The sequence below is a fragment of the Anolis carolinensis genome, chromosome 2 (genome assembly GCF_035594765.1).
Source record: "Anolis carolinensis isolate JA03-04 chromosome 2, rAnoCar3.1.pri, whole genome shotgun sequence".
Classification (NCBI taxonomy): domain Eukaryota; kingdom Metazoa; phylum Chordata; class Lepidosauria; order Squamata; family Dactyloidae; genus Anolis; species Anolis carolinensis.
Window position 1 is genome coordinate 72,927,305 of NC_085842.1, and position 12,811 is coordinate 72,940,115.

Here is a 12,811-nt window from a genome sequence, read left to right on the forward strand (position 1 = left end):
TGCATTCCAAAGGAGTTTTTTTTTTTCAGACTCAGCCTTCTGGTTTAAGATTGTTTAACTGTTGCCTTGTCTTTAATGAGCCTTATCATTACAAACACAGAGAATGGTGTTTAATACCAAAAATGTTGCCTTTAGACAATAACTGTTAAAAATCTGACCTTTTCATAGACTCAAATAACCAGAGATAGCCAAAAATACCCAATAGAATCAAGTAACACAAATTTAAAATTACGAACACAGATTCCCAGATGTTATGCTTGTTATATTGATTACATAAGCTTTGTTATTATGTGCATGATAAAGTGTTAACAACAAAGACCAATAATGGGAATACAATAGTCCATCTGTGTTTCTAAATTCTATGTTGAAAGTGAATTTCATGATCAAAATATTACACTGATTAATAGCTATGTGTCTAATCAGAAGCAATGTTTAATTCGTAACAAAGTGTTTTGGTAATTTCAGAATATCTTGAAGGTAAAATGATGTTGGAACTACTAAATGTTGGCATTATAACTTCTATTCAAGCTATAAAAACGATATAAATAAACCATCTGCCTAAACCCTTCTGTCTAGTTGTTTCTATAATTGATAGATATATGGTGTTTTTAAAATAATTTTTTACTCTGTTTTGAAATTAAAATTATTCTAAAATGGATACGTTTATCATATTTTCAGCTTTAATCATGAAAATATTAGCCATTTAGGCAAGGCCATAGGCCTAAATCTAAAAAGAATAGCCCACTTAATCAATAGAGTCCATCAAAATGTCAGTGTCCCAATTTTCTGTCTGATTCTGAGGGTGTATGAAAGATTAACTGGTGTATTTAAACTATTATTCATAAAATTAAATAAAAATAAAGAATGCTTTATGGCTAATTGTACAGGAGAAATGTTGGCAAGGCATATATTTAAAAATCTGCCTTTCTAATTATTTCCATTGGTATCTCAATAAAATAAAAAAATGAATCTTGATATTTTGGATGGATTGTAACAATATAGGATTATGCTATCTTTACTAAATATGTTTTAAGGTTGAGGGCTTTCTTAGCATCACCCACCAGAAATATTCAAGACAAAACATCCAGGCAATTAACACAAAATTGTGAAAAATCAAAGTGTTAGATCACTTAAAATATGAATAATCTACATTCTCTTGCATCCCTACTCAGAAGAAAACCTCATTTAATCAGTGAGGCTTATCAGATAAGTGAATATAAAGTAGCTCACCTACCTGACAGAAAGATTCTTTAGTAGCATAGCTAGCAAATCAATGCAGGTTTTGTTCCAAAATTCCATTAGAGGCTTTTGATAGCACCTCATTTTCAGACCTCATTCCAAAGCAATTGCAGGAAAGAGGATTTAACTTGATGATGTGTTAAAATGATAAAACATGTACTTGCATCTGTCTGTTCAATAAATGATGCTTCTTTTGTTTGTGACAGCTAAATATATATTGTTAGATGAAGTATACCTGTCTTGGAAACTCTTTTTAATTGTTCTATTGCATTACGTTTAGAGCTATTAATACATACACTTCCTTATTTACTTAAGATAGTTTATAATGATATGAAAATATTTAAAATGTTTTTATCATGCTTTTCCTCCCCGAGGAGATCAAAACACTAAATAAAGGGACATAATATAACAAAAGCAACAAGAAATAGTAAAACAATCATTATGTCACATCAGCCAAAGGACTTCCTGTTTATATAGATTAAACATAACAGGCTGTTGTAGGAGAATGGTTTGATATAAATAATTTTCATTAGTTTAATCAGTAATATTTTAATTGGTGTATTTTAATTTTTGTTTAGACTATTGATCCTGTTGCTTCTGCCTTAGTAACTTTGGGTTCTTCCAAAGATATACTGTTTGAAGGTGGACCCAGACCTTGGGTTCAAGAGCCATCTAAGTTCTTCAGGCAAGTTAGTGCTGAATCTCCAGAGAATACTGGCTTATCCTTGGTAGGACCAGCAATACCTAGGAGCCCTTTCCAGCACTGGGTCAGGGCATCTTGCAGAGCCCTGGGTGAACAAGTGAGTGACACAAAATCATGTGACAACTGTTGTTGAACATAATTGTAAGTGCCCAATAATCAAGAAAAACAATTGTTGTAGGCAAGTAAAATGTAAGCCTTTGAAAGTTTGCAGTGCAAATAGTAACACAATATTATCCCTGATGTATGCATTGGTTTCTGTTCTTTATGTATTCTTATGAGTCTGAAATGGCTATTGAGAATTAAGCAAGCTTAAATTATGGTAAAGTTACAAGTATTTTTTCACAGAATGCTAAATGCCATAAAAAGGTATTAGAAAGTTCAACATATTACAAGGATTATAAGACCACTATTTATTTTCACCAGACTGTGAAATCAATCTATTGCTTTTCTATCCTTTTAACTTAATTATTCAATGTTTTCCCTCTAAAACTCTACATATATAGTTGGGCAGTGTGTGTGTGTGTGTGTGACAAAGTTGTGTCTTTTAGACATTTAAACAATTTACAGATAGAGAATACAATTATAAATACAATCTCATGAAATAGCAAAGGAAAACATTCATGGCCAGCTAATATATCAGAACAACTCACCCAGTAACGTTTGACAGTGTTATCAGTTTCTTTTAGTATGCGTGTTTACAGGAACTGCCTAAAATTTTAGTGTAATAACTGATAGGGAAGCTAACAAGAAGGAAACCTCTACATTTGAAATGGGGTGAAGGAGAAAAGTTCTATGGATTCCATGGGCTTCTTAAAAGACAAATGAATGAAGCCTCAACTCTTACTAGAAGAAAATAAATTGAGTTTGCTGTACTTCAGACGTATTGTGAGATGATCTGATTCATTGGAAAAGCTAATGATGCTTAATAAAATAAAAGGAAGTAGGAAAAGGTGAAGAACATGTGGCAGGTTATTTGTTTAATGAAGGAAGACATGGCCCTGAGTTTGCAAAACCTAAGGAAGGCAGGTGATGACATGGGCTCCTGGGGATCTCTCATTCATAGAGTCACCATAAATCACAGTCAAACTGATGACAAATAAAAGCAGTGTGGGAGTATACATTCACTCCTCTATCTAGAACAGTGGTTCTCACCCTATGGGTCCCCAGGTGTTTTAGCCTACAACTCCCAGAAATCCCAGCCAGTTTACCAGCTTTTAGGATTTCTGGGAGTTGAAGGCCAAAACATCTGGGGACCCACAGGTTGAGAACCACTGATCTAGAATGAAGGTCTCTATCTTCATACATGGTCAGGCATTTAAATAGTGTTCCTTACTTATGAGTAATAATCCCTTGATAACTGGTTGGTGTTACATGCACTGGAAGACTATTCTGCAGACTGCAGCATGTATCGTCTGTTGAAGCATAGGGCTCTGGAATAGCTTCTTTAGATCTTTGTTCCATGAGAGTGAGGGTGAGTACAGGGCCGGCCGGAGATATTTTTTGATGTAAAGCGGGGGTGCTGAAAAGCGCCCCCGCCACCGGCGCCCTGGCCCCGCCCAGCGTGCCCTGGCCCCGCCTCCCACGCTGCGTGGGAGGCGGGGCCAGGGCGAATAGTGAGGGGGCGGGGCCAGAGTTGGCCCCGCCCCCGTGCCCTGGCCCCGCCTCCCACGCAGCGTGGGAGGCGGGGCCAGGGCACGCTGGGCGGGGGGGCGGGGCCAGAGTTGGCCCCGCCTCCCACGCTACCCCCGCTCGCCCGTCTGGCCTTTTGTAGCAGGCCAGACTCAGCGGAGGTTTCTCCAGGCCGCGATTGCGGCCTGGAGGAACCTCCGCTGAGTCTGGCCTGCTAGAAAAGGCCAGACGGGCGAGCGGGGGTAACGTGGGAGGCGGGGCCAGCTCTGACGCCGCTCCCCCCCCCTGCCCAGCGTGCCTTGGCCCTGCCTCCCACGCAACGTGGGAGGCGGGGCCAGGGCACGCTGGGCGGGGGGGCGGCGTCAGAGCTGGCCCCGCCTCCCACGTTACCCCCGCTCGCCCGTCTGGCCTTGTGTAGCAGGCCAGACTCAGCGGAGGTTCCTCCAGGCCGCAATCGCGGCCTGGAGAAACCTCCGCTGAGTCTGGCCTGCTACAAAAGGCCAGACGGGCGAGCGGGAGTAGCGTGGGAGGCGGGGCCAGCTCTGACGCCGCTCCCCCCCCCCCCGCTGCGTGGGAGGCAGGGCCAAGGCACGCTGGGCGGGGGGGGGGAGCGGCGTCAGAGCTGGCCCCGCCTCCCACGCTACTCCCGCTCGCCCGTCTGGCCTTTTCTAGCAGGCCAGACGGGCCAGGGCGCACTGGGCGGGAGGCGGGGCACCGTCAGGGCGGTGCCCCGCCTCCCGCCCAGCCTGACGGCGCCCCCCCGGGCCTGCGCCCGAGGCGGCGGCGTCAGCCGCCGCATTAGTGGGGCCGGCCCTGGGTGAGTAAGAAGTCTACTCTTGAAGCTTATCAGGAGGGTTGCTCTCACTCATAGCATCCTGGTACTTGGGTGGGAATGCCCTGGGTTTCTTTTCCATCAAATTGACAACTGGAGAACAACTCAATTGTTGAAATGCCCTCATGGAGCTACTCTAGTTGGAACTGTCTGACACCTTAAAACTCTTTCTGGCAAGAGAAGCATATATCTTAACTACCATATAGCATATGGTGATACCATATAGCACAGTATGTGGGAAATCTTATAAATATGGGAAACAAAAATCTATAAAGAATAAAAATAAAGTCTCTTAAATCAATCATCGGCATATTGTTGTTGTTGTTGCCCCACTCTCCTCTCTTAAGTGAGATTCAAAGCAGCTTGTGACATTAAAAACAATACAATTTAAAAACTACAACATATAAATATTAAAATAGGATTAAACCTAAAATTGTTAAAATGAATCAAAATTACATAAAACCAGTTTAACGTAATTTAAACACTAAACAGCACCCTCTGGCTCATTCTTAAAAAGCTTGCCTGAAAAGAAAGGTTTTAGCTTGCCACTGGAAGGACAGCAGGAAGGGAGTCCTTCTGGCTTCCTGAGCCACTTTGAGTCTCCTTTATGGACAGAAAAAGCAGAGTATAAAATAAGGAGCAGAAGCAAAAGCAGGAGGAGGAGAGGAAGATCCAGAAACAAGGGGCAGCCACCGAGGCAGACCTCTTTTGCATTCTCACCAGTTGAGCTTGTGGACCAAAAGGAGGACCTTTCCTTAGGATCTCAGGGCCCAGGCAGATTTGTATGGGGACCTGAACTGTGTAGGTTTTATAGGTCATAACCAGCACTTTGAATTGTGCCCAGAAATAAACGGGCAGCCAGTGGAGCTGTTGCAGCAGGGAAGTTGTAAATACATTATAGTTTTTATTGTGGTTTTTGGTTTTCTTGAAAAAAAAATGAGAGCTCTGCCATCTGTTTCCAAAGATTTTTTTCAATGTTAAATTGGATAATTCAGGGGAAAGTATGGAACTTATGTCAAGATAATGGACTGGAACTTCTTCTGAAGGAAGGTGCACCATACTGGCATTTAATCATTTAGCAATGCATTTAGCAATTAATGTAACATCATGGTGTCTTAATTTTTTTTTTGAACTATGCATGGGAAAAGGAGGCTTTCATTATATGCGATCATCAAAGAAACATTTCTAAACATAACCTTTTTTTGCTCTTTTAATTGTTTCTCATGTTTTCATGTAGATAATATCATTAACAATCGGAAACAAGCGCACCGTTACAAATCCTTTTCCAGCTGTTGAATCTGTTGTTGTGAAGTTGATCTGTGCCACTCCTTCCCGATTCACTTTGTCACCTATATATACAAATCCTGAACTAGGTCTCTCCTGTCCTTTTCTTCACCAAAACAAGCAAGGGGTAAGTTTGCAAAGAAAGAAGATAGACTTGGCTATTACTATGGCAATTTTGTTGGTTTCATCCCATAATTCTTATAAAATATTTTAAACCATAATTAAGATTGTATGTACACTGTAAAATTAATACAGATTGATACCACTCTAACTCCTAAGACTCGATCCTATTAAATCATAAGCTTTGCAGCTTTGTAGGTCTTTAGTATTTTCTGCCAAAGTTTGTGCCTCATCATACCACAGTTCTCAGGATTCCATAGCATTGAGCCATGGCAGTCAAAGTGCATTAATACTACAGTGTAGATGAACCCTTAGACTGTTAGATTAGAATAAACAATAGCTTCCTTTAATTCTATTTATAAATGAAAACTATTTCTCTTGCAGGTTCCTGTGTCAAATTATCGCAATCCAGTATTGGAGCTGGAGGTTTATGATCAACAGGGGCACAAATTTGACAATTTTACTTCCCTTAATATTGTCTGGGAATCTACAAAATATTCATTAGCAAGCATCGAGGACAGTATGATGCTGGAAATGACTCTAAAAGATCATGGAAGCAGTGAGAAGAAAATGCAAGGTACACTGTGACATAATCATTTTGTTTATATGCATTTATTATAATTTGGTGAGTTTAGTGCCAGGCCCAAAAAAATATTTAGTTCTATTTCCCGGTCACAGCCAATCCTGCTATACAATGTTGAAATTTGGTAAAAAAAATAATATTTTCTCAGAAAAAATATGCTTTTAATGTGTAAGAGTGTGTGAAAAGTAGAGGGGCTGCTCTTATGTGGTATGTAAAATTTGAAAAGTTGACCTCCATGATCCTGTAAATCAATCAATAGTCATAACACGAGTACTGCTTTTCCAATTTTGTCTGTCCTTTTCTCTTAGGTTTGCAAACTGTTTTAGTTCATCATAAATCTGGAACAACGACTATATCTGCCACCGCAGTAGGATATGAACACTTTCATCTCATTGCCAATGAAGTGAACAAACCAGTAATGACATTTTCTTTGAGATTTTCATATAATAGTCTAATGATGTATATTTGCTATAGCCATTTCCTTAATATAATTTGATATAGTTTAGTAACTTTTTAAAATGTTCATCATAATACAAGCAGAGGTGGGCAAGAGAAAACTTCTTTTTGAGGACCTAAATGTTAGAACTTTATGTGCTCCCACGCCCGACCCATTCCTTACAATATTTTAAATAAGTGACTATACATTTAATGCTTGAACAAGTCTTTGACCTGCACTTTCGCTTATCTAAAAAAGTGAAATTTTGTCTTTCATATTAAAATCATTAATGCAGATGTTTTTACAAAGGAAATGCATTTCTGATTTTATTGGAGAATAAATTAGTGATTTCAGCTGATACTATTCCAACATGTAACCCAGTGACGATTATCTAAGAGCCTGCAGTAAGCCCAAAAGGGTTCTTTATTGACTCCAGTGAGAATTTCAACTTGGTTTTAACCTCCTGTTTTGTCCATTTAATTTTTCCTTTAAACTGTTTTTTGAAATGTTTCTAAGTTTTGTAAAATGCTTGTCCGTTCAAGGTAGATTACTATTGCAATAATTAAAATGCTAATCATTTCAAGTAAAAAGTTGCTAACAGCAAGCCAATAACTCAGAACAACTGGATGTAGATGCCTTTCTGCATACAGATGAAGCACCCAGGTTTGAACTTGAAGCAAAAAGTTGTCTATGGAACAAAGGCAAATATGTCAAATTTGTTTCTTCATCATTTCTGATGTTGTTTCAACTTTAACCATTAGCATGCATTTTAGAGCTGGTCTCTAAAAATCTGTGGATTTTATATGTTCATTATTTACAATATTGTTATCCATGGCTTTATTACTTTTTGATATACCACTGTTCTCCAAGTCTAGGATCCAAAGTGACTTTTAAGCTAAATAAATTAAAAAAATGTTTTCAATGAAATTTAAAAGGAATTAAAATCAATTCATAAAACATTTTAAAATCAATCAGAAACATACAAAAGTTTCTACTTTCATATATAACAACAACTTCCTCTTCCCCCACTTGTCATCTTATTCATCAAGCCCTGGCCCACTGCTAGAATAAATTAACTTCTCATGGGAAGGAAGATAGCAGCATGTCATTGTTCCATCTAGTTCAATATCATTGACATTGCTGAAGCACTCTTAAGGTGACAGGAAGGAGTCTTTCCCTTCCCAGCCAGGAGATTCCAGGAATTGAACCTTAGAACAATTGTATGCAAAATAAAGTTTTCCACTCCTGAGTTGCAACCTTCCTACTGCTTGAGTGTATACAGTACAACATTTAGTCATTTATTTGAAAATTGATCCTTTTGTAAGGTTGGCAGGTTGCGCTTTGTAGTTGCAATTCATGTGTACCTTCATTAAAAGTCAGTTTGAATTAGCTATGTATTACTAATGATGTCACTGAACTTTATGCTTTTGCTTCAAGACAGAAACATCATTTTTATGCAGCACCATTCATTTATCTATGCTCACACTTCAGATTTAAAGTTTGACCATGGAAAGAGGGGATAAAAAAGGGAAAGCAGACAGTTTGATTGAACATGTGTGTGTATGTGCCTTCAAGTCACCTATAAACTTAAGACAACCATATGCATTTCAATGATTTTTATTAGGCAATGGATGCTCATAGGTGATTTTGCCAGTTTCGTCTTCTGAAATATAGACTTTATCACCTTGTGCTTATTGGCAGTTTTCCATCCGAGTTCTAACCAGAACTGACTCTTCTTAGCTTTGAAGACCAGATGGAATCTGATGCTCTTAGGATATTTGATTGACAGCATCAAACTAATGCTGTTTGATTTGATTTCAGTTCACTCATTCAATCACTAGCTGAAGGTAACTAGGGTCAGCCTGGGTTAGTACTACAGTTACTGTAGCTTAGATTTTATAGGAGGGAACTGACAAAATCACCTCTTAGTATTCCTTGAATATTCCTTCCTAAAGAAAATCCAATGAAAGTATGGGGTCACCATAAGTCAACAGCAACATGAAGGCACATACAGCATATGCACACATGGAGGCATACTTAAATGTGATATCTTTAAACATGTTATATGAAAATAAAGTAGTCAGTGATGGCAAGTTAGTCATTTGTGCATCTAGTTTCAAGGAAGCTTTCTCTTGCTTCCTCTTCTATTATCTGTTTGTCTATACATGTTACAAAGTGTTTTCTCACATAATGTCAAATTCAAAATCTTAATTTTTAACTATCTGCACTGCATTACTCCTTGCAGTATGAACCACTTACACCTGTATCTGCAACTATTGAACTAATACTTGTGGAAGATGTAAAAGTCAGTCCTAAAGAAGTAACGATCTATAATCACCAAGATATAAAGGTAAAAGTCTCTTCCCCTGTCCAACCCCCTCCCCCATATATTCTGTAGTAGAATGAAATGTGAATATGCATTATACAGTCTGTGCTTTTCTTGACAGGCTGAACTGCTCATTATGGAGGGTTCTGGATATTTTTCAGTTAATACCAGCATTGTCAACATTGTAAAAGTGGCTTATGAGGAAGCTCGAGCTGCTGTTGTGGTAAGTCTCATAAAGCAAAAATATTCTTCTCATTGCAGAGGATAATCATTTAAAAGTCAGAGATTTTTGTAAAGTAGATTTGGAGAAGCATTAAAGCATGTTTTATTCAAATAACCTTAGATTTTTCACTGAGGTTTACTGTACAGCTATACCTCAGTTAACAATGTAGATATGTTCCTGAGCATTATTTCTTTAACAGCAAATTTGGTATCAGAGGCAGAAATCACATGGAAATAAAAGGGATAGGTTCCTATATCTCTCTCACACACACAAATAATGTTTCAATGTTGTTGTTTTTTGGGGGGGTGGGGGGTTGTTCAGAATTGACAACACACATATGTGAAATAAAACAGCCAGGTTAACTAAACCTTTCATAAGGTAAAGGTAAAGGTTTCCCCTGACATTAAGTCCAGTCATGTCCGACTCTGGGGGTTGGTGCTCATCTCCATTTCTAAGCTGAAGAGTCAGCATTGTCCATAGACACCTCCAAGGTCATGTGGCCAGCATGACTGCATGGAGTACCATTACCTTCCTGCCAGAGCGGTACCTATTGATCTACTCACATTTGCATGTTTTCAAACTGCTAGTTTGGCAGAAGCTGGGGCTAATAGTGGGAGCTCACTTTGCTCCCTGTATTTGAACCATCAACCTTTCGGACAGCCAATTCAGCAGCTCAGCGGTTTAACCCACTGCACCACTGGGGGCTCTTTCCATAACTTTTCATAAGTTAACAATTTGAAAGTTTTTCTGAAACAAAATCAAATCATGACTTTTTCTGTTCATTTTTCTTTTGCTTTCCAGTTGGGTCATCAACTTACAAATCTTTGCTTCTTAATGCTTCATACATACATGCCTTTTCTCTCTGTTTTGCTGTTTTCACATGTTCAGTGGGGTATTCTGGAGATAGCTTTTTTTGTGTGTGTGTGTGTGTCAGGAGCGACTTGAAAAACTGCAAGTCACTGCTGTATAACTGTCATGGGATCAGCCAGTGTAGAATTATTCTCTTTCCCATCTTAAGTTTTATTGCATTGTTTACTATAGATCAACTGCTACAAAACTTGACACCAGAGGTTTTTGTTTCTCCATCCCTCCTTTGCCATCCTCCCATTTCAATACAGATGTGGCTAAACAGATAGACATAGGATGAGGGGGAAAGGAGGAATTTTGGGAAGGCATAAAGAGCCTTTGTAAAAATGTATTTCTCTATCTGAGCATTTTAAAAGGATGTAGGCATAGGTAACCAAATTAAAAATTATTTGACTCCTTCCTTGGAAATGTTGAGATAGTCCATTATCTCTACCTATTGTCTCCCTTTGAAGAAGAATAAGAACAATAATGTTTGTTTTGGAAATTAGTATTTAATTGAGAAGTGAGAGAGAGAAAAATAATTGACCAATTTGATCCATACTGCTTTTGGTTTTTGTCTTGACTTCCAGTAGTAGAATTAGACAAAAGCATTCACCAATTGTTACATTTTAGCATAGTGTATCTGCTTTCGCAGTTCAGATACTGTGGCAGATGATCATGGCATTGTAGACAATTGTGTTATATTGTAAAGTAGATCAAAATACCATTGCGATTAACTATGTTCACTGAAATGTTAAATGGTTCATCATTAAGATAAGGTGCTATTAATTCATGAGGAATCATTAAGAATAAAATACTGCTGATTGGTTATGTAGGGGTGGGGAATTGCTCATTCTTTCTCAGCATTGTCTTTTTACAAAATAATGGCACTTTTTCCTCTGCAAGTTGTACTTTGCTTTTGAGTGACTATTATCAGAGAAGGAATACAGGACTTGAGACTAGCCACTACATTAAGATCCATTAGTGCAATTGCTAGCTACAGCTGTTTGCACTAATTCTTGCTGTTTAAATATATTTTATAGATTTACTTGACAAGGACAGCTAATCCATAGCAGAAAAACAATCCTTTGTATACTATATTGTTCTCCCATTTCTTGTTTTCACTCTTAAAAAATGTTATTTTTTAAGGAAGAAAAATCCACACTGTTAAGAATTTTTATACAATTTAGGTACCTTTTTGTTAAATGTTGTGCTCCACATAGAAAAATGCTGCTTTCAGTGGAAAAAAAACAAAAACAAAACCTCACATGCAAATTTTATACACAAGAACTCCCAAACTGTGAAGATTCTTGTCAGTTGAGTATTCTCTCTGATAGGGAAACTCACTTTGAACCAATTTTTGAATATTTTCAAGCATTAATTCTATCCCTTTGCCAGTTCCACATCCAGGCTTATACTATGCATTCCCACAAATTTCTCTCTTTTCCAGCCTCTTAGTGCAAGGAGGAAAGGAGAAAACATTGGGAATGCACAGCATAGCCTGGCTGTCTCATTGGCATATCAGAGCTGGCACATGAATTCAGGGGCTACACTACACTATCATTTCAAAGTCATCAGTCTGTCACACTGTGTCACAAATCAGTGCCCCATTTGCATTTTTCCCTTAAGAACAATGGATTCCATTTTATGTAGGAGGAAATAAAACTGTTGAGAATTACATTCTGTATGTTTTTAGGTACATCCATTATACCCAGGTTCAGTGTCTGTAATGATCCATGACTTATGCCTTGCGTCTACTACAGTTGCTAAAGCTGAGGTATATATTTCTGATATACATGAAGTACATCTGGGAGTTGTTGACAAGGTTAGTATCATTTCTTGCTATATTGGAGTTATGGACATTCTGCACAAGGAGTCTTCTGTTAGGTTTCATCCCGGATAGTGGGTTGGAGATTCAACTGGAGGATGAGTGGTAGAGGAGATCCCTTCCCTGGGCCATAGCGATATGCCTAAAACTGGTACCATATTGCTACCAATGTCAATGTTCAGATGGAAAGCATCAATCTCCCCAGATTTGTTAGAGGTTTTAAAAGCAAGAGGATCCCAAATATCGTGTTTTTGTAGTTTCAGCATAACGTTCATTCTCCTCCAAAATGAGTTTTTTTATGGTTCTAGAAGGCTTTAAGAGTTGTCAGGATCCATATTTTATCTGCACATACACCCCAATGTTGAAGAGATTTGGAAATTAGCATAACATATAGACAAAGAACTGACCATGAATTCAGCCACACAACTGCAAATAGTTGGACTGCTTTAAACCTTTATTTCTAAGAGCTCCCAGATTTTTCAGACATAACCTGGCTAAACCTCTGACAAGCATTGTCATTTAACAGGTTGAAGATTTCTGAAATTTCTCTTTCCATCAAATTATTGCTCTTGCTAAATCAGAGCTAAAGTCTCAAAATGCACAAAAATCATTTTCTTCCTTAAACATCTTCAGCTACAATTCAGCCCATCAGATATCCCACCTTTAATGAAAAAGATTGGCTGTTCATAAACTACTTTGTGAAAATATGGCTTTTTAGAGAGGAACAAATATGACCGTTTTTCTTGATTCCATAATACTAGT

At 38.3% G+C, this 12,811-nt stretch overlaps 1 protein-coding gene across 1 annotated transcript in view; it reads left to right on the forward strand.

The window, feature by feature from the left end:
• Positions 1-12,811, forward strand: part of nup210 (nucleoporin 210) — a 123,258-nt gene that overhangs the window by 67,261 nt on the left and 43,186 nt on the right. Inside the window, exons 15-21 of the mRNA XM_062969969.1 lie at positions 1,818-2,039; positions 5,641-5,814; positions 6,192-6,384; positions 6,699-6,805; positions 9,072-9,176; positions 9,274-9,375; positions 11,918-12,046. Of these exons, the coding sequence (XP_062826039.1) occupies positions 1,818-2,039; positions 5,641-5,814; positions 6,192-6,384; positions 6,699-6,805; positions 9,072-9,176; positions 9,274-9,375; positions 11,918-12,046 (1,032 nt within the window). The remainder of the gene's footprint in view (positions 1-1,817; positions 2,040-5,640; positions 5,815-6,191; positions 6,385-6,698; positions 6,806-9,071; positions 9,177-9,273; positions 9,376-11,917; positions 12,047-12,811) is intronic.